The 20,099-nt window shown below is 38.4% G+C and overlaps 1 protein-coding gene across 1 annotated transcript; it reads left to right on the top strand.

Moving 5' to 3' along the window:
* Positions 1 to 854: 854 nt before the first annotated feature.
* ZPBP2 (zona pellucida binding protein 2) lies at positions 855 to 9,565 on the top strand. Its single transcript, XM_045986251.1, has 8 exons — positions 855 to 864; positions 1,348 to 1,413; positions 2,515 to 2,640; positions 3,479 to 3,640; positions 5,563 to 5,781; positions 6,728 to 6,810; positions 7,759 to 7,939; positions 8,519 to 9,565. The coding sequence occupies exons 1-8, from the start codon at positions 855 to 857 to the stop codon at positions 8,611 to 8,613; spliced, it is 942 nt and encodes a 313-aa protein (XP_045842207.1). The 3' UTR covers positions 8,614 to 9,565.
* Positions 9,566 to 20,099: the final 10,534 nt, after the last annotated feature.

Here is a 20,099-nt window from a genome sequence, read left to right on the forward strand (position 1 = left end):
CCATCTGAGATAGTCCAAGTACTGACTTGGCTCAAAGGAAATAAAACTGAAAACTCTTGATCTCACCCAAAATAATCATTCTGCACCCTGTCTGAACCTTGGTTTCTTTACCCACCGGCCTACTCAAAACCACCCCTGAGGGTGTCCCGCTGCTAAGAAATAGACAACAAACAGGCCGCCAAACTGGTCGCCAAGAAAGAACCATGGAAGACGCAGGCATGGTCTCTTTCCAACCTCTGTGATCTTTACTCATCTGTCATCCGTCCCCACAGGAAAAGCAGACTTGGGGGAATCTTGCCTTTCGATTGGGCCCGTTTTCAAAAGCAAGATTACTTCACAACCCTAGGTAAATATGCATGGGGTGGGGGGTCTCCCAACGCCGTCTCATACTCGATGTGGAAAATTAAAGGTTAAATGTTCCTCTAGCGTGGGAAAGGGTGGAGACACCTTGTTGGCGCACGAGTGGTTCCTCAGGTTCTTCGTTTGGGGGGACAGAAAATGCAGTTAACATAAAAATTGGGTGGAAGAGTTTGGAAAAGATGTTGCACACAACTTCAGGCAGAATTTATGAGAAGCAAGGCACCAGAAATTCCCACAGGCTCTTTGCTTCCTGTAAGGAGTAAATTCTTAACACACTTCTCCCTCCCTCCGGTCCTAATGTAACTGCATCCTTACGCGCCTTACCCCATTGTCCTACATGGGATCCACACTATTCCTCTCCTAGACGTCTTCAGCCTCCAGAAAAGGAAATAACCGAATCGCGAAGGGTTGGCTTCCTTAACATTATTACTCTTTCCTTCTCTCGGGGATCGGGGGTGCTACTCAAAGAATGAAGTCAGAGAGAGCGCGGGAAAATGGCGCCAGGTGCGAGGCACTCGCACGAGGGCGGGCGCATGCGCGCGAGAGGGGCGCGGGGCGCTCGCCTCGCGTGATTAGGCCCAGCACGCGCCCGCCCCTCCCCCGCCCTCGAGGCCGCGGAGCGCGCACGCGCTCTCCTGCGCGTCCGCTCCCGCTATAGCGACGGACGGGTAGGGGAGCTGACCCCGGCGGTTTGCTCCGCTCTGTGGAGGAGAGATGGGGAGGCGCTGGGCCTGGGCTGAGGTAGGAAGGAGCCCGACCCTCGACGCCTCCCGCGAAGCTAGCCCCTGAGCCGTGATGCGAGCGTGGGTCCTACTCTCCGCGGTGCTCTGGTACCTCACTGGAGGTGGGGCTCCTCCCGCCTGCCCCGCCCCACTCCGCCCGCCTGGCCCCTCTTCCCTGTCCTGCCCCCTCGCTTCGCTGCGCCCTGCCCCACTCTGAGCCCCCCCCCCTCCTACCTAAAAAGTCAGTGGTTTCTTTCTTCCACAGCTGGATGGCAGCGTTCTTCTGAACGTACCGGGAAAGGCCTTATTTATGGCAAGCCGGGACACCCAGGTACTAAGGACCTCTTCACCCGCAGAGTCTTACCAGAAGAGCCAGGTGTGCAGTGGACCTGCCTAGTGTTCTTCCAGCGAAGGGAAAGGGAGAGAGAGCTCACTGACTGTCCACCTGGTGCTTGGCCCTCGCATCATTTCATCCTTACAACAACGCCTTAGTGTATCACACGGCTCATAAGGAGCTAGGATTCAATCCAGATCTTTCTCTGATGCCACCTCACTTCCAGGTGTCTCTGCTGCTTTGCAACGCGCGGGGCCCGCTCAGAGTGATTTCCAGGGCTGCAAGTCCCTCTGTTTGGAGCTCCTACACATCCTTTAAGGCTCAGCTCAAATGTCGTTTATCACTGTGATGACACTTAGCGGCACTCCCCAAGGAAAATTGGTCATGGGGCTAACTTTAGATAATTTGGGGCCAGTTCACAGCATTTGTCATGTTTGAGATTTCTCCATGTTTTGAGCCCTTCCCCCTTTTCCCACCCCCCCCCCCCCCCACAAATTGTGGGACTGTATCTTCTTTGTAGGTTTAGGGCCTGGTATTCAGTAGACTTAAAATCAGTATCTTGTGGGACTGCGTGGGTTCGAAGTAGAGTATGCTGCCTCTACCTGATCCGAAACACAGACTAGGTAACTGCAGAAAATCTTTCTAGTATGCCCCCTCATAGGCTTAATTATTGTTCCCAAAGGAGGACGTTTATAGTTAAATATCAAGTTCCTCTTAGGGATGACAGTGATTATCTTAAGAATAGTTTCCTTTTCTGATCTCTAAATCAATTCTACTAACCCTTCAAAGAATTGTGATTCAAGTAGTTCTGAATTTGTACATTAAAATGAATTAAATATATTATGTAAATTTTTATAAGCAAAACTATAATTATGTACATTTTATAAGCAAAACTATAGTTATAACTAAAGAATACTCTCAGTCTAGAGTTTTAAAAACTTACAGGAGAAGAAATTTATACTAACATTCTAAGTGTTATAATGATATGCTGATTTTTAAAATACTGAAATCCAAAAAGAACTAATCAGTATGTCTTTGGAACAAAGTGGCGGAAGTTTATTTCTTAATTTTGCTTTATATTATTTTATTTTGCCGCAGTGAAAATATATGTAAAATTACATCACAGTAGCCCAATCCTTGCCTGTATGGATTTTAAACGTGCTAAAAAAGAAACAGTGGACCCCACCTACTCATGGATTGGGCCTAATGAAAAGCCATTAACAGGTAATTTATTTCATCTTAGTTATTTTCTTAAATGATAGGGACTTTTTTTATTTAAAGAAAAGCACTGAGACTTATTGGGATGAACAAATTGAAATTTAATTTTAACTGCAGTTTCACCTGCTCCATACTTAGAGCAAATCATGTTATATTTTGGTCCGTGCCTTATTTTCTCTTTATTAAAAAAGCTGAAGCAATAATTTTTTTATCCTACATCCCAGAGCTATATTAGTTCAAAAGTTTTTATAAAACCTAAAATTTGGGGAACCTGGGTGTCTCAGTCAGTTAAGTGTCTGCCTTTTGCTCAGGTCATGATCCCAGTGTCGCAAGTCCAGCTCCCTGCTCAGCACGGAGCCTGCTTCTCCCTCTTGCACTCCCCCTGCTTGTGCTCTCTCACTCTCTCTGTCAAACAAATTTTTTTAAAAATCTTTTTTAAAAAATTATCTTTGTAGCATCTATCTTGGAGATGAAGTATTTAATGTGGAATTTTTCATGATGTTAGAAGAGTGTATTAAGAGTATTAGCATTATTAATTTCTGTCTTACATGAGGAAATTGTGTAGTACTACAGAGCAGTGTAATCTCATTTACTAAATTACCAGCATAAAGCAAATAAAATTAGAGGCCAAGAAATGACTTAAAGAAAACCAAAATATATTTTAAAAGTGTACTTATCTTGTGTGGTTTTCCATAGAGATAACAGAATTAAGATTTTTTTGAATTCTTGAAGTTAAATAGTCCATCAATTTTTTAAGTTTTGTATTTATTTATAACCCCATTTACTAAATAAAGTTTGAATTGTTATATGTTAAATGACCAAGGTTTTTACTATTTCTGTTTAGAAAATAATCAAATAAATATAACTAAAACAGGAAAGCTGAAGATAGAAGATTTTCAGGAGGCTTTGTCTGGACTTTACACATGTACTCTTTCTTATAAGACTGTCAAAGCAGAAACCCAAGAAGAAACGGTAGTAAAGCAGAGATACGACTTTATGATCTTTGGTAAGAATATGGGCACATTTTAACTTATACATTTGGTTTAGATAAGAATTTAGTGTATAGTCTCTTAATTTAGTGAAAATGAGTCTGTTATATATAATTATTATGACTTACGGAGTATTTTGGCATATTTGACCATGCAAACTCATTTGACATCTAGATAGTATGTCCTAAATATCCTCTTTTAGCCTCTCACTTCCCACCATCTAGGTATGCAATTACAATCTACTTTACCACAATTTTGCCAGGTCATTTAAAACTGATGTTTAATTCTATAAAAGCAAATTGATCATCCTTTTCGCAGGACTATACTGACAACAATAACACTTTCTACAAATTAAGACATTCCCCCATCTTATTGTTTCTGATACTGTTAACTTATCTATATATTCAGCCATTTCTTCTCTTGTACTGAGTAGACAATGTATCAGATGAAAACAACCTTTTTTCTCTTTTACATACTCTTTACTGCTTTGTCAAAATTGACTGTATAGTTGTGGGTTTATTTCTGGGTTTTCTGTTCTATTGATCTCTGTGTATATTTTTGTGGCAGTACCATACTGGTTTTTAAAAATTATTTTTCTTAACATATAATGTATTATTTTCCCCAGGGGTACAGGTTTGTGAATCATCAGGCTTACACACTTCATACATTCACCATATCACATACCCTCCCCAATGTCCATAACCCATCCACCCTCCCCACACCCCTCCTCCCCCCAGCAACCCTCAGTTTGTTTTCTGAGATTAAGATTCTCTTATGGTTTGTCTCCCTCCCATTCCCATCTTGTTTCATTTTTTCTTTCCCTACCCTCCAAACCCCCCACTCTGCCTCTCAAATTCCTCATATCAGGGAGGTCATATGATAATTGACTTTCTCTGAATAACTTATTTTGCTCAGCATAATACCCTCTAGTTCCATTCACATCGTTGCAAATGTCAAGATTTAATTTCTTTTGATAGCTGCATAGTATTCCAGTGTGTGTGTGTGTGTGTGTGTGTGTGTGTGTGTGTGTGTGTGTGTGTATACCACACTTCTTTATCCATTCATCTTTTGGTGGACATCTAGGTTCTTTCCATAGTTTGGCTATTGTGGACATTGCTTCTATAAACATTAGGGTTCCCATGCCCCTTCAGATCTTGTATCTTTAGGGTAAACACCCAGTAGCGCAATTTCTGGATTATAGGGTAGCTTTATTTTCAACTTTTTGAGGAACCTTCATGCTGTTTTCCAGAGTGGCTGCACCAGCTTGCATTCGCACCAACAGTGTAGGAGGGTTCGCCTTTCTCTGCATCCTTGTCAACATCTGTCCTTTCCTGACTTGTTAATTTTAGCCATTCTGACTGGTGTAAGGTGGTAACTCATTGTAGTTTTGATTTGTATTTTCCTGACGTTGAACACTTTTTCATGTGTCTGTTGGCCATCTGGATGTCTTTTTTGCAGAAATGTCTGTTCTGGTCATATCTTGATTGGATTATTCTTTGGGTGTTGAGTTTGATAAGTTCTTTATAGATTTTGGATACTAGCCCTTTATCTGATATGTCATTTGCAAATATCTCCTCCCATTCTGTCTGTCCTCTTTTGGTTTTTTTGACTGTTTCCTCTGCTGTGCAAAGCTTTTGATCTTGATGAAGTTCCAGTAGTTGCTTTTTGCCCTTATTTCTCTTGCCTTTGGCAATGTTTCTGGGAAGAAGTTGCTGCAGCTGAGGTCGAAGAGGTTGCTGCCTGTGTTCTCAGAAAACAATCTTTTTTCATTAAAGTTATTAGTTTTGTATATATTTTTAGGACAAACTGATGAAATTTACTAGACAAGTTTCTATGCTAATTTGCAAGATTGATGAGATTTAATATTACATATTATTTGCAAATTGTTTAGTAGCACAATGGTAAGCACAATTGTTTTTATTCTCATCATTTTTTACAGCCTATAGGGAACCTGATTATTCATATCAGATGGCTGTACGTTTTACCACAAAGTCTTGTGAAGGAAGATACAATGACCTGCTTTTTAGAGTGCTGAAGAAAATCTTGGATAATTTAATCTCTGATTTGTCATGCCATGTTGTAGAACCATCATATAAATGCCATTTTGTTAAAATTCCAAAACATGGCCTCGTACATGAGCTATTTATAGCCTTTCAAGGTAAGAAAAAAATTAGACATTTCTTTAATGTGAGGTATCTTACAAAATAGGCCTTAAATATTTGTTAAGCACTAAAGTATACTGTTGGTTCTAGCCCGGTTAAGGTTTTAAAATTTAATATATTAATTATTTACTTTAAACAATGATATATTGTTACTTACCTTTTTTTTCTCGTTTTTTTTTAAAGATTTTATTTATTTATTTGACAGATATCACAAGCAGGCAGAGAGGCAGGCAGAGAGGCAGGCAGAGAGAGTGGAGGAAGCAGGCTCCCCGTGGAGCAGAGAGCCTGATGCGGGGCTCGATCCCAGGACCCTGGGATCATGACCTGAGCCGAAGGCAGAGGCTTTTAACCCACTGAGCCACCCAGGCGCCCCTTTAATTTATTTTTTTAAGTAGGCTCCACGCTAACTCTGAGGCTTGAATTCACAACCTTGAGATCAAGAATTACATGCTCTACAGACTGAGCCAAACAGGCACCCCAATATCGTTGTTTATCTTTTAGAAGTCATTATCATTTTATAATAATATCATTTTATAATATAGAATTTTATAAATTCTATACAGCTAATATTTAATTTATAATTAAATATTATATAAATTTAATTTATAATATTTAATTTATAAATTAAAATATAAATTATAAATATTTAATTTATAAATTCCTGAAAACTTAAATTGTATTTTTGAGAAGAACCTAATAAAAGAGAGGAACCAAACAAAATTGATTTCCATTTATTTTAAAGCCTTGTAGTTACTTTGATTAGCCCCCAGATGGAGTGAAATCATAATGTATAAGTTATTCAAATTGTGCACTTTATTACTAGGATTAGATAGATTAAACACATGCATGCATACATACTGAATTCAGCATTCAAAGCTTTATTGGAATGGATAGAACTTTTTAAAATTCTTTTGTGAAGATATCATTTTTTTTCCTCTCCAGTTAATCCTTTTGCACCAGGCTGGAAAGGTGCATGCAATGATTCTGCTGACTGTGAAGATATCACTAATCATAATATCCTCCAGGTGAGAATTTCAATGAGGGGGGAAGTATTTAAATAATTAAAAAGCTATGTAAAAAATTTTGTAAATACTTTCTTATTAATTTAAACATTTCTTCAAAAACCGATTTTTCCATGTTGTGAATATTAATAGTAGACATTCTAAGCAAGTAGATTTAAATTATTGTTTTTAAAAATATAAAGTATTATTGATTTTTTATTTCAGTTTTTTAAGCAGAGAGTCTTGGCTTTATCAAGATGTTTTGTTTTGGAATAATACATCTTGAATAATATATAACTCCCCAGGTTAGTAGAATGTATTTTTTCTACGTTGGAAGGATGGATTTCTGGTTTTTGTTTCCCAGAGGGCAACTAAGCAGCAGCTTGAAGAACAGCCCCACAACCATGTAATCCTAGGTTAAACCAGTAGTTCTTCCAAAATTGTATTTCTGCTGGTCATAATAGTTGCTTCCCCTCTGCCATTCTCAGAGGCTAAGGACATGGTCTAAAAAATCCCTTTACTCTCCTGACCTAGTTCCTGAGCCCATACCCTTAATATTGTGCATGACTTATGGAAAGCACTAAGCTAGTATTAGTTATTATTAAACTCTGTTCAAAAAATAAAATTTACATCACTGGTTTGTAATGCTGATTAGAAAACAGTTTTGGTTTCCATTTGGCTTGCCTCTTTGGAATTAGAAATAATGAACTCTCCGTTATCCACACATGAAATAGATATGCTGCAAATAGTTTAAACCTCAATTTAAATTTTCTTAACTATTGTACATATGAATTGACGATAATTGATAAGGTCGAGACTAGACTAATTTTAGTACTAAAACACAACTTTTCAGGAATTCATTTGTTGGATAAAGCATGACATGCTTATTACTATGTTTCATTGCCTCTGATACTAGAGGATAAATTTGGTTCACAATTCAGTAATTGTACTTCTGGTATTTTAAAATCTTAGGCAAGAGATCGGATAGAAGAATTTTTCCGGAGCCAAGCATATATTTACTACCACGACTTTAATAAAACTATACCAGCTATGCATTTTGTGGACCACAGTTTTCAAGTAGTACGTATGGATAGCTGTCGTCCAGGCTTTGGAAAAAATGAAGGTCTACACAGTAATTGCGCTAGCTGTTGCGGTAATTATAAGATTTAAATATCTAAATATTTAGGTTATATAGTCAAGAATAGATTATTAATTCCCTTAAGATAATTGAATATAGTGATTCTTTCACAAAAGTTATATTTAGTTAAAGGGAAGTAAAACTTCAAAGCCCAAATTTCTAAATATAATCATTCTCATGTGTATTAATTCTTCCTAATGCACTCTTCTGTGTTATAAAACATTTTTTATAGTGTTCTGAGATATGCTGCTATGCTATGAAGGGAAAAAACAGAATAGTCCTATCTAGAAAACAGAATTGGAAATAGAAACTAGAAAACTAGAAATAGACTCACAAATGGGACATTGCAGAAGATACTGTAAAATGCTGATATTAAAGGAAAAAAATAAGATTCCAACTTTCTCCTACCTTTAAGATCATCAAATTAAAATGTTTCAAACTCACAAATAATCTTCCACAACTTAATTGGCTGAATATTACTCAGTATAACATAGGTATAGAAACAGTGTGATACTGAAGGCAGATTTATATTACTGGTATAAAATACCTCTAATCGAAATGATAATAATGTGCTCCATGTTTTTTCCTCTGCAGTGGTTTGTAGTCCTGGGACTTTTAGTCCTGATGTTGATGTTACTTGTCAGAGCTGTGTTTCCATCCGTGTTTATGGAGCTAAATCTTGCACATAAACTTCAAACAAAAATCGTATTATGAAGACTAGAGGTGAAAGTATTATTACTTGCTTGTGGAGGTGGGGAACATAATATAATTTGTTCACATCCCGGAGCATCAAAGATCCATTAAGTAAGACCAATAAGACCCAAACATTGGAAAACATACATTTTAGAAACTTTAAAAAGATAGTTGACGTGGCATTTCTAAGAAGGAATTTAATATCTCCAGTGGACAAAGGAAAGTGTATTAGTGGATGATTTTCAATGAAATATGTTTTGCTGTTTACAAACTGAATCTGTTGCTCTGTACTTAAGACTATATTAAGGTCAAGAAGAGTAGCAAAGTATAATATAATAAAAACTTTATATTTTCCGTATATTGTTTGAAATCACTCTGATATGATATAAAGGCATATATACTACCTTTGTAATTAGAACCAAAAAACTTGTTTCTTTTGGTCCCTTTGCTATTAGTTTGGTTTTTAAATAATTAGTTTTAAAAGTATAGTTTCAGATTTATAGAATAATTGAGCACATATTACAGAGTTTAGTATACCCTCACCCCTCCCCAATATACCCTACTATTACTCTGTTGTATCAGTGTGATACATTTGTTACAATTAATGAAAAAAGTTGATACTATTATTAACTATAGTTCATAGTTTATGTTAAGGCATTCTTTGTGTTATACAGTTCTATGGGTTTTCACAAATGCATAATGCCTTGTGTTTACCGTTACAGTTTCATACAGAATAGTTGCACTACCCTAAAAATCCCTTGTGCTTTACCTATTCATCTCTCCCTCTTGCTTCAGAACTCTTGACAGCACTGATTTTTTTTAATGTCTCTATGGTTTTGCCTTTGCCAAAATGTTATGTACTTGCAGTCATACAATATGTAGACTTTTCAGGCTGGCTTCTTTCACTTAGCAATATACATTTAAGGTTTCTCCACATCTTTTTGTGACTTGATCATTTTTTATTGCTGAATAATATCCCATTGTATGGATATATGAAGGACATCGTGGTTGCTTCCAGGTTTTGGTGATTATGAATAAAGCTGCTGTAAACATTTGTGTGCAGGTTTTTGTGTGGACTTAAGTTTTCAACTTAGTTGCATAAATATCTAGGAGTGTAATTGCTGGATTGTATGGTAAGATTATGTATCGTAAGAAACTGCCAAACCATCTCCCAAATTGGTTTACCATTTTGCATTCGCACCAGCAAGGAATATGTTCTTGTTGCCTCTGATCCTCACCAGTGTTTGGTATCTTCTGTTTTTTGGATTTTGCCACTCTAATAGGTATGTAGTAAAATTTCATTGTTCTTTTAATTTGAAATTCTCTAATGACATCTGATGCTGAGCATCTTTCATATGCTTATTTGTATATCTTCTTTGGCTAGGTATCCAGATCTTTGTTCATTTTTTATTGGATTATTTATTCTCTTACTGCTGAGTTCTAAGAGTTCTTTGTGTGGTTTAGCTACAAATTCCTTCTCAGATACATGTTTTGCAAGTATTTTCTCCCCTTCTTTCTCTTCACTCTTTTAACAGTGTCTTTCATCAAACAGAAGTTTCTGATTTTAGTAAACTCCAACTTACCAGTTTTTCTTTCACAGATCATGCTTTTGGCATCATACCTAGAAACTCTTCACCAAACCCACAGTCATCTAGATTTTCTCCTCTTATATTCTAGAAGCTACATAGTCTCATGTTTACATTTAAGTGTAACATTAACTAGTGTAACTAGTTTTTTGTGAAGAGTATAAGTTGTGTGTCTAGATTCCTTTTTTTTTTTTTTTGCATATGGATGTCCAGTTCCAGCATCATTTGTTGAAAAGACTATACTTCCTCATTGAATTGCCTTTGCTCCTTTGTCAATGATCAGTTGACTACATTTGTGTGGGTCTATGCTTGGGTTCTCTCTTTTGCTCTACTTATCTATTTGTCTATCCTTTCATCAGTACCATGGTATCTTGATTGCTGTATAGTAAATCTTAAATTTGGTTAGTATCAGTCCTCTGACTTTGTTCTTCTTTAGTATTGTGTTATTCTGGATCTTTGGCTTTCCATATAAACTTTAGAATCAGTTTGTTGATAACCACCAAATAACTTGCTGGGAGTTTGGTTGGAATTGCATTAAATCTATAGGTTAAATTGGGGAAGACTGACATCTTAAATATATCAAGTCCTCCTTCAAGGAACCTGGAGTAGCTGTTTATTTAGATCTTCTTTGATTTATTTAATCAGAGTTTTGTAGTTCTCCTCGCATAGATCCTGTACATATTTTCTTAGATTTATGTCTAAATATTTAAAGTTTTGGGTGCAAATATAAATTACATTGTATTTCTTGCACTTCAAATTCCAGATATTCATTGCTGGTATTTAGGAAGGCAATTGGCTTTTGTATATTGACCTCATATCTTGTGATCTTACAGTAATTGCTTATTAATTCCAAGATGCTTTTTGTTGATTCTTTGGGATTTTCTTTTTTAAAAAAAGATTTATTTGTTTATTTGTGTGAGAGAGGAAAGGTACATGATGCATGTGCACATGTCTGTGCATGGGGAAAGGGCAGAGGGAGATGGGGAGAGAATCCTAAGCAGACACTGCACTGAGCATGGAGCCTGATTCTGGACTCCATCCCATGACCCCTAAGATTACAACCAGACTGGAAACTGACTGGAGTGGAAACCAAGAGTCAGACACTCAACTGACTGCCCTACCCAGGTGCCCTGATTCTTTGGAATTTTCTACATAAACAATCATATTATCTATGAACAAAGACAGTTTTGTTTATTCCTTCCCAGTCTGTGTATTTTTCACTTTCTTGTCTTGTGTTACTACATTAAATAGAACTTCCAGTATGGTATTGAATAGGAGTGGTAAGAGAGGACATCCTTGCCTTGTTCTGGATCTTAGAGAGAAAGCATCCTATTTCTCAGCTAGCTATAGTTTTTTTAATAGATATTCTTTATGAAGTTGAGGAAGTTCTGTTCTGTTCCTAGTTTTGCTGAGAGTTTTTATCATGAATGGGTACTGGATTTTACCAAATGCTTTTTCTGCATTTATTGATGTGATCATATGATTTTTCTTCTTCAACCTGTTGATGAGATGATTGCATTAATTGATTTTCAAATGTTGAAGAATCCCAGCATATTTAGAATAAATCCCTTTTAAGTCATGGTATATAATTATTTTTATACACTGTTGGATTTGATTTATTAATCGTCTATTGCGGATTCTTGCTTTTATGTTCATGAGACATATTGGTTTGCAGTTTTCCTTTCTTGTAATATCATTATCTGGCTTTAATAATAGGGTTATTTAGTATTAGTATTAACATTGTAGATATGTGAGTCAGTTAGGATCCTCTTAGGAGACAGAAAACAAAGTGATTTGAACAGGAAAAGTTTAAAGAAGTATTAATTATAACAGGGGGTTAGAATAGCAAGGAATTGACTAGGAAGATATAAAGAGAACCCTAAAGAATATAGGAATAGCAGATATAAAGAGCAGCTACTGCCACTAGGACTGAGATAGAGTGTCCAAGAATGAAACACCATCTCCCAGAGCCGATATCCAGACTTTATTGAAGAGGGCACAACCATGGGTCACTGAATGGCAGAAGTCACTGATGCTGGAAATTCACTCTGTGTAACTTCCCAGAGATCCACCCTTCAGGGTGCCAAGGAAAGTTGTTCATGGGGTAATTTCTCACTCAACTACAAAACCACACGAGGAGGAGAGGTTTTTGCCAAACTGCTGGCCACCATGCACTGTGGGATATGAACACTGGAAATATCTCGGGAGGCTGCCAAGGCAACAACCTAGAACCAGAAAGAAAATTCCTTTCCTCCTCTAGGATCTCCCCAGCATCATCTCTGACAAAATTTAATTCTGTGCCAGCTGGTAAAGGAAAACATTTACAAGACCCAAATCCATTTTTATAAAACAGACAAGAAAGATATATTTGGAGCTGAGAGGCAATAAATTAATAACTGACAAGGTGCAACCCTTTGACTATTCAGCTTCTACATGCACCTTTCTACATACCTTTGAACACTTGTACATTGACAAAGAACTTTTATATTTCTACCTAAGAAGATCCATCATACAAGTATTCACCATTTCCTAAAAATACAATGACACAATTATTCCTCAAGTTCATTCATAGTCCCATTCATTTCCTAAGGACTAAATTGTAAAATTCACACCAACAACCTGAATATAAACTAAAAATCAGGAAGAAGAAAATGGGTAGTGAATATAATATAATAATAATAACCATGAATATAACAAGCAAAGAGAATATGTGCAAAGTTTCTGTAATTGGTCGTGAGGTTGTAATTGTTATCTGTGGCTTCCTTTTTCAACTACTCATTCCATCTTTTTCTTGGCCTCAGCCAGAATTTCAGTTGCTCTAGGTTTTTTATCTTTTATCTTGATCTGGGTTTTTGGAATGACCAAAACTTTCACATCCAAAGGGTATGGGTCCTTATGTTCTGCCTTTTTAAATTATTGTTGTTGCTATGTAGTTTTCTGTTAACCCTTATTATTGGGGAAGGAAGAACTAAGAAGTATCCCAGTACATCTAAGTCCTAGAAAAGTTCCTCCTGGCTGCCATCATGTAGTAACTCAATTCTCCGTTGGTAATCAGGATAATCGCTCCAGTCAGTAAGTTAACACACCACTTACCTTTTATCTGGCCTGTTGGTTCCATAGCATATGGAACTTAAATGTCCAGGTGGCAATCTCATCTTCCAGTTCAGGAAAGAAGAACCACTGTTGTTTTTCCTGGTAGAAGCATTCCCCCTCTTGAGCACAATGATCTCCAAACCAGTAGAGCTCACAGTTTGCCAGGATAGAGAGTAAAAATTCTGCAAGTGGGTTACTAAGTGTAATTTTGAGAGGGTCCACTTCTACTTCCACCTCTGATTTCTAGACTATTCTGGCTATGAAGGAGACAGTGCCATATATATTAACCTCTGATTCAAAGCATATAGAGAACCCTTTTATTTCAGGGTATTACCTCTCAACTGACACTGTAACTGAGATTTTGGTAAGCCATTTCACCTTTTAGTTATACCAGTTGCTTCTAGGTGATCGGGTATGTGGTAAGACCATTTAATTCCATGGTTATGAGGCTATTGCTTCACTTCCTTTGTTTAGAAGTGAATTCCTTGATCAGACAAAGTGTGGTGTGGTATGTCACGATGGTAGGTAAGGCACCCTATGAGTCCGCTGGTGCTGGCAGAAGCATTCTGAGCACAGAAGGCAAATGCACGCCCAGAATTTGTGTCTGTTCCAGTAAGGATGAATCTCTTTGTTGTTTGGACAGTTTTACTTCATCAGTGTAAAAAGAATTAGTCACACAGGTTAATGAATATAATGCTGTCCTGAGACAGACTAATGCATTATTCTTTTTTATTTGTAATAATCTGTCTCATTTTGAAACAGAATTTTATAAAAGTCAGAAACAGAATGTGAACTTTTAAAAAATTAACATGTATTATTTGCTTCAGGGGTACAGGTCTGTGAATCATCAGTTTTACACAATTCACAGCACTAACTATAGCACATACCCTCCCCAGTGTCCATAACCCAGCCATCAGCAACCCTCAGTTTGTTTCCTGAGATTAAGAGTCTCTTATGGTTTGTCTCCCTCCCTGGTCCCATCTTGTTTCATTTTCCCCCTAACCCCCACATCCCCTGCCCTGCCTCTCAAATTCCACATATCAGAAAGATCACATGATAAATGCCTGTCTCTGATTGGCTTATTTCGCTCAGCATAATACTCTCTAGTTCCATCCATGTCATTGCAAATGGCAGGATTTGGGGGGTTTTGATGGCTTCATAGTTTTCCAACATATATAGATACTACATTGTTATCCATTCATCTGTTGATGGACTTATAGGTTCTTTCCATAGTTTGGCTATTGTGGACATTGCTGCTATAAACATTAGGGTGTACGTGCCCTTTTGGATCACTACATTTGTATCTCTAGGGTAAATACACAGTAATGTGATTGCTGGGTCATAGGGTAGCTCTATTTTCAACTTTTTGAGGAATATCCCTGCTGTTTTCTAGAGTGGCTACACCAGCTTGCATTCGCACCAACAGTGTAGGAGGGTTCCCCTTTCTCTGCATCCTCGTCAACATCTGTCCTTTCCTGACTTGTTAATTTTAGCATCTGACTGGTGTGAGGTGGTAACTCACTGTGGTTTTGATTTGCATTTCCCTGATGGCGAGCGATGTTGAGCACTTTTTCATGTGTTCATGTTTTCACAGCCATTTGGATGTCTTTTTTCCAGAAATGTCTGTTCATGTCTTCTGGCCATTTCTTCTTCTTCTTCTTTTTTAAGATTTTATTTATTTGTTTGACACGTAAAGAGAGAGAGAGGGAACACAAGAAGGGGGAGTGGGAGAGGGAGAAGCAGGCTTCCCATTGAGCAGGGAGCCCGAAGTGGGGCTTGATCCCAAGACTCTGGAATCATGACCTGAGCTAAAGGCAGACGCTTAACGACTGAGCCACCCAGCCCTCCCCCCCCCAACCCCGGCCATTTCTTGATTGGATTACTTGTTCTTTGGGTGTTGAGTTTGATAAGTTGTTTTGTTTTATTTTTTAAGGATTTTTATTAATTTATTTGACAGAGATCACAGGTAGGCAGAGAGGAAGGGAAGCAGGCTCCCTGCTGAGCAGAGAGCCCGATGTGGGACTCGATCCCAGGACCCTGGAGTCATGACCTGAGCCAAAGGCAGAGGCTTTAACCCACTGAGCCACCCAGGTGCCCCAAGTTTGATAAGTTTTTAAAATTTTGGATACTAGCCCTTTATCTGATATGTCATTTTGCAAATATCTTCTCCCATTCTGTCAGTTGTCTTTTAGTTTTGTTGACTGTTTCCTTTGCTGTACAGAAGCTTTTGATCTTGATGAAGTCCCAGTAGTTCCTTTTGCCTTTGTTTCCCTTGCCTTTGGCGATGTTTCTGGGAAGAAGCTGCAGCAGCTGAGGTTGAAGAGGTTGCTATCTGTGTTCTTCTCAAGGATTTTGATGGATTCCTGTCTTGAGTGTAAACAGTTTAATGACTGAATTCTAAAGGGAAACTTCTGTCCCTTTAAGAATTAAAGTCTCGGGGCACCTGGATGGCTCAGTTGGTTAAGGGTCCTCTGAGTCTTGTTTGGCTCAAGTCATGATCTCAGGGTCATGACATCAAGACCTATGTTAGACCCTACCCTCAGTGGGGAGTCTGCTTCAGATTCTTTCTCTCTCCCTCTGCCCCCACACCCCCACTCACTTGTGCTCTCTCTCAAATAAATAAATACATCTTTAAAAGAAGAAAAAGGAATTAAATGTCTGCTTCTTGAAGGTAGAACTACCACCAGAACCATCCTCGAGAGACAGATGCCTAGGGAACCGAAGCGGGGAGCTCCTTGTGCTCGGAAAGAACAGCTGACACACACATAGCACTATGTGCCAGGTGCTGTTCTAAATGCTTTTGATGTAGTTATTCAATAGTCCTCTTGTTCATCATAGTAGATATATACTCATTATTCTCACTTTATAGAGAGCACACAGAAGGACATAATTGTTAAGTAATTTGCCCAAAGTTACACAGCTAGTAAGTAGAAGAGTTGGCATGGGAAGTCTCCAGAATCTTATTTACTAGCTATTCTGTCTTTCTTAGCAAGTTTTATCTTAACAAGTAATTAACGATTCCTAACATATTTTTTAAGGATTTTATTTATTTATTTGACAGAGAGAGAGACAGTGGAAGAGAGAACACAAGCAGGGGGAGTGGGAGAGGGAGAAGCAGGCCTCCCCGCTGAGCAGGGAGCCCCATGTGGGGCTCGATCCCAGGACCCCAGGATCACAACACGTGGCAAAGGGAGATGCTTAATGACTGAGCCACCCAGTCACCCCATTCTTAACATTTTATATGAGCTCTTCAAATAAAGCAGTTTAATGAGAAAGTGCCCATTAGGCAAATAAGATATGAACAAAATACAAATTTTAACCAACACTAGTGAGGGAAAATGGGGGGAAAAACAGTACAGGTTAAAGGGAGAACTAGTCATGCTACTGAATATCTAAGATTGCCACCTGTTGCTTTTTTTTTTTAAGATTTATTTTATTTATTTGACAGAGGCACAGCGAGAGAGGGAACACAAGCAGGGAGAGTGGGAGAGAATGAAGCAGACTTCATGCTGAGCAAGGAGCCCAATGCGGGGCTCAATCCCAGGACCCTGAGATCATGACCCTAGCCAAAAGCAGATGCTTAACAACTGAGCCACCCAGGTGCCCCTCCACCTTCTGCTTTCTGATGGTATGAGCTGTGACCTGACTTTTCTTCCCCAGCTCTTTTAGATAATCCCACAGAATGTAGGCACTGCTCTTGAGTTTGTGAATTTCTTTTTTCCTGAGCCAGGAAACTATTTTCTCCTTTTACATTTTGTTTTTCATCCTCCAGTATTCTTTTACATTTTAGATTGTTACCATATTTGCATCTTAACTGTGTTCATCCTTGGCAAGCTCTTCTTACCCCACAGCCCATGCATGTGATAAATGTTTCTCAGGGCCCTTCTTGCCTTCCTCCTTTGGTTTTGTAAGCTTCTTCATTCCCTCGGAAGGAAGAATGTAGATAAACTGACAGATTAGTATGATTACCTTTAGCTTTATGAGTAGAAGTAGTTTTGCAGTCAAACAAAACCTGACCTCAAGAAAAAAATTTTAAGTTACGATAATGGATAAAAAACAGAAGATTTCCAGCTTTGTGCAGGTGTCAGTGGCTTAGAATGGAAACTGTTTTCTTACTGTAACAGGCTTATTATTTCACCAGTAACCCATTCCTCAGAACTGAAAATTCAGTAGCCAAGAAAGAACAAATTGTAACTGTTAGGAGGTAACATAGCTTCAGACAGCTATGGCACAGTAATGAATTATGCAGGCCTGAAAGCCCCTGACGCTGCAGAAACGTGACTAGTGCCAGAGTGTAGTCTCAGAGTGTCAGTGTTTTTTCTGAACAGGGCAAGAACTGTGAGGTGGAGTTTGGATAAACAGATAGTATGCTATCGGTTTGGGTCCTCCCAAGGCAACACATTGATATCTGGTATCTGAATCCAGAAACAAATAGAGAACAATGAAGGTGTTTGGAAAACAAAAGAGATAAGGAAACGGGAAGCAAAAAAGAGAAAAAGTGGTTTTAACCACCAACCACTGATTAGAAGATGTTGCATAACAACTCAGAGGGTAGGGGAAGTACGCCTCAGTCCAAAGGAGCTTGAAGTCTGTGTCTTGCAGACCCAGATCACACAGCTTTTGATTGAAAAAGCTCCTGGACCCTCCCTCATATCTGTGGAAGTTTTCTGGTATGTAGGTCACTTAGAAGAAAGTCAACCAAATTAAAATGCAGAGGATGACTAAATTGAGGGTAGAGATGTGTGCTGTGCCTCTCTCTTCTTTCCTTCTGACCAAGCTCTGTTTGAATCTAATATTCAGTGGTCCTCAAAGCATTTTCCAAAACATGTCTGTCCTGAATGATGGAAAACAAGTGAGGAAGAACCTGCAGTCTACAGTGAGAAGACCTGGCCTTCTGATTCTAGTCCTGACTCTCTGTTTCTAGTAGTATCTTTGGCAAAGACCATTTTCTCATCTCAGCTGTGGGGAAACTAATCCCAGTTTCAACCTGTCTTCGAATGTAACTTTATGTAGTCATATAATTTATAAGAAAGAACTTTGTAAACCATAAAACACCAACAATTTCAAGGTTCTGTATTAGATTGCAGAACCTGTGATAGATAAAGAAATGATTCTGTACAGCGAGCAATCCATGGCTTTCACCATAATGTGTATACATCAGTCAATAATCTTTCATTTACCATCACCCTCAATAGCCTGTCTCTGTCACCAGGGAGGGCACAGACTAGTATCTCAGACAGATTACTACAGTACTGTTTGGTAAAGTGCTATTGTAACTAGATGGTGGCTGAGAACCCTTCGTCCCTTGATTATTTCAGTGGTAGACTCTAGGGAAGATCAGAAGGCAGATGGAGGAAGGGTTTACACTGCTGCAACACACACCAAAAGCTTCAAGTAGAATGGCAAACATCGCCATTCTTCTACCACTTTTACTGTGAATTCTAACGTGCATACAGAAATATGCGTTACACATAAAAGTATAGCTTAACAAATAATTATCGAATAAACATCTGAACTACCAACCACCCAAGTGAAAAAAATACATCTAGCATCCTAGAAACCTATCACTTTCCCATGCACCTCTTCCTCCTCCAAAAACAATGATTCATAATAATTGTTTTCTTCTTCTTAGACTTTCACCACCCAAGTGTGGATTCCTAAATTATTTTCTTACTGTATATTTACCATATTATTTCAACAGTAACCCATTCCTCAGAACTGAAAATTCAGTAGCCAAGACAGAACAAATTGTAACTGTTAGGAGGTAATATAACTTCAGACAGCTATGGCACAATAATGAATTATGCAGGCCTGAAAGCCCCTGACGTTGCAGAAACATGACTGGTGCCAAAGTATAGTTCCAGAGTCAGCGTTTTTTAGACTGACTAGAAATGTGAGGTGGAGTTTGGATAAACAGATACTACACTATTGCTTTGAATCTCTCTATTTTTTAACATTATGTGGAGAGAATCAAATGTATTCGTTTATGCCTTGATTCTTTCTAAAGATTAATCTCATATAGCATTAATTCATTTGTATCCATTGCTATATAGTATTCCATTATATAGATACACAGTAATACCCCCTCATCTGTGAGGGACACATTCCAAGACCCCAGTGGATACCTGCAATTGTAGATAGTACCGAACATATCCATTAGGATTTCTCTTTTATTATTTTAGGATTTTTCTCTCTCTTTTTTAAAGATTTTATTTATTTGACAGAGGGAGAGATCACAAGTAGGCAGAGAGGCAGGCAAAGAGAGAGGGGGAAGCAGGCTCCCTGTTGAGCAGAGGGCCCTATGCGGGGCTCGATCCCAGGACCCTGAGATTATGACCTAGGCCAAAGGCAGAGGCTTCACCCAGTTGAGCCACCCAGGCGCCTCAGGATTTTCTTTTAAAAAGTTCTGTAGGGGCGCCTGGGTGGCTCAGTGGGTTAAAGCCTCTGCCTTTGGCTCAGGGCATGACTCCAGGGTCCTGGGATCGAGTCACACATCGGGGCTCTCTGCTCAGCAGGGAGCCTGCTTCCCTTCCTCTCTCTCTGCCTACTTGTGATCTCTGCCTGTCAAATAAATAATTAAAATCTTCTTTTAAAAAACAGTTCTGTAAAAGACTTGTCTATTTTTCTGTTGAGTCATCTTTTTAAATTGATTTTTACAATCTCCCTATACTGTATATTGGATACTATTGCTTTATGAGTTACATGTGTTTTAAATATCTTCTCCCACTCTGTGGCTTATCTTTTCACCTGTTGATGATACCTTTTGGTGAATACGAGTTTTTAATGTGAATATTAGGGTAGTT

Source organism: Meles meles, chromosome 18 (assembly GCF_922984935.1).
Source record: "Meles meles chromosome 18, mMelMel3.1 paternal haplotype, whole genome shotgun sequence".
NCBI lineage: Eukaryota > Metazoa > Chordata > Mammalia > Carnivora > Mustelidae > Meles > Meles meles.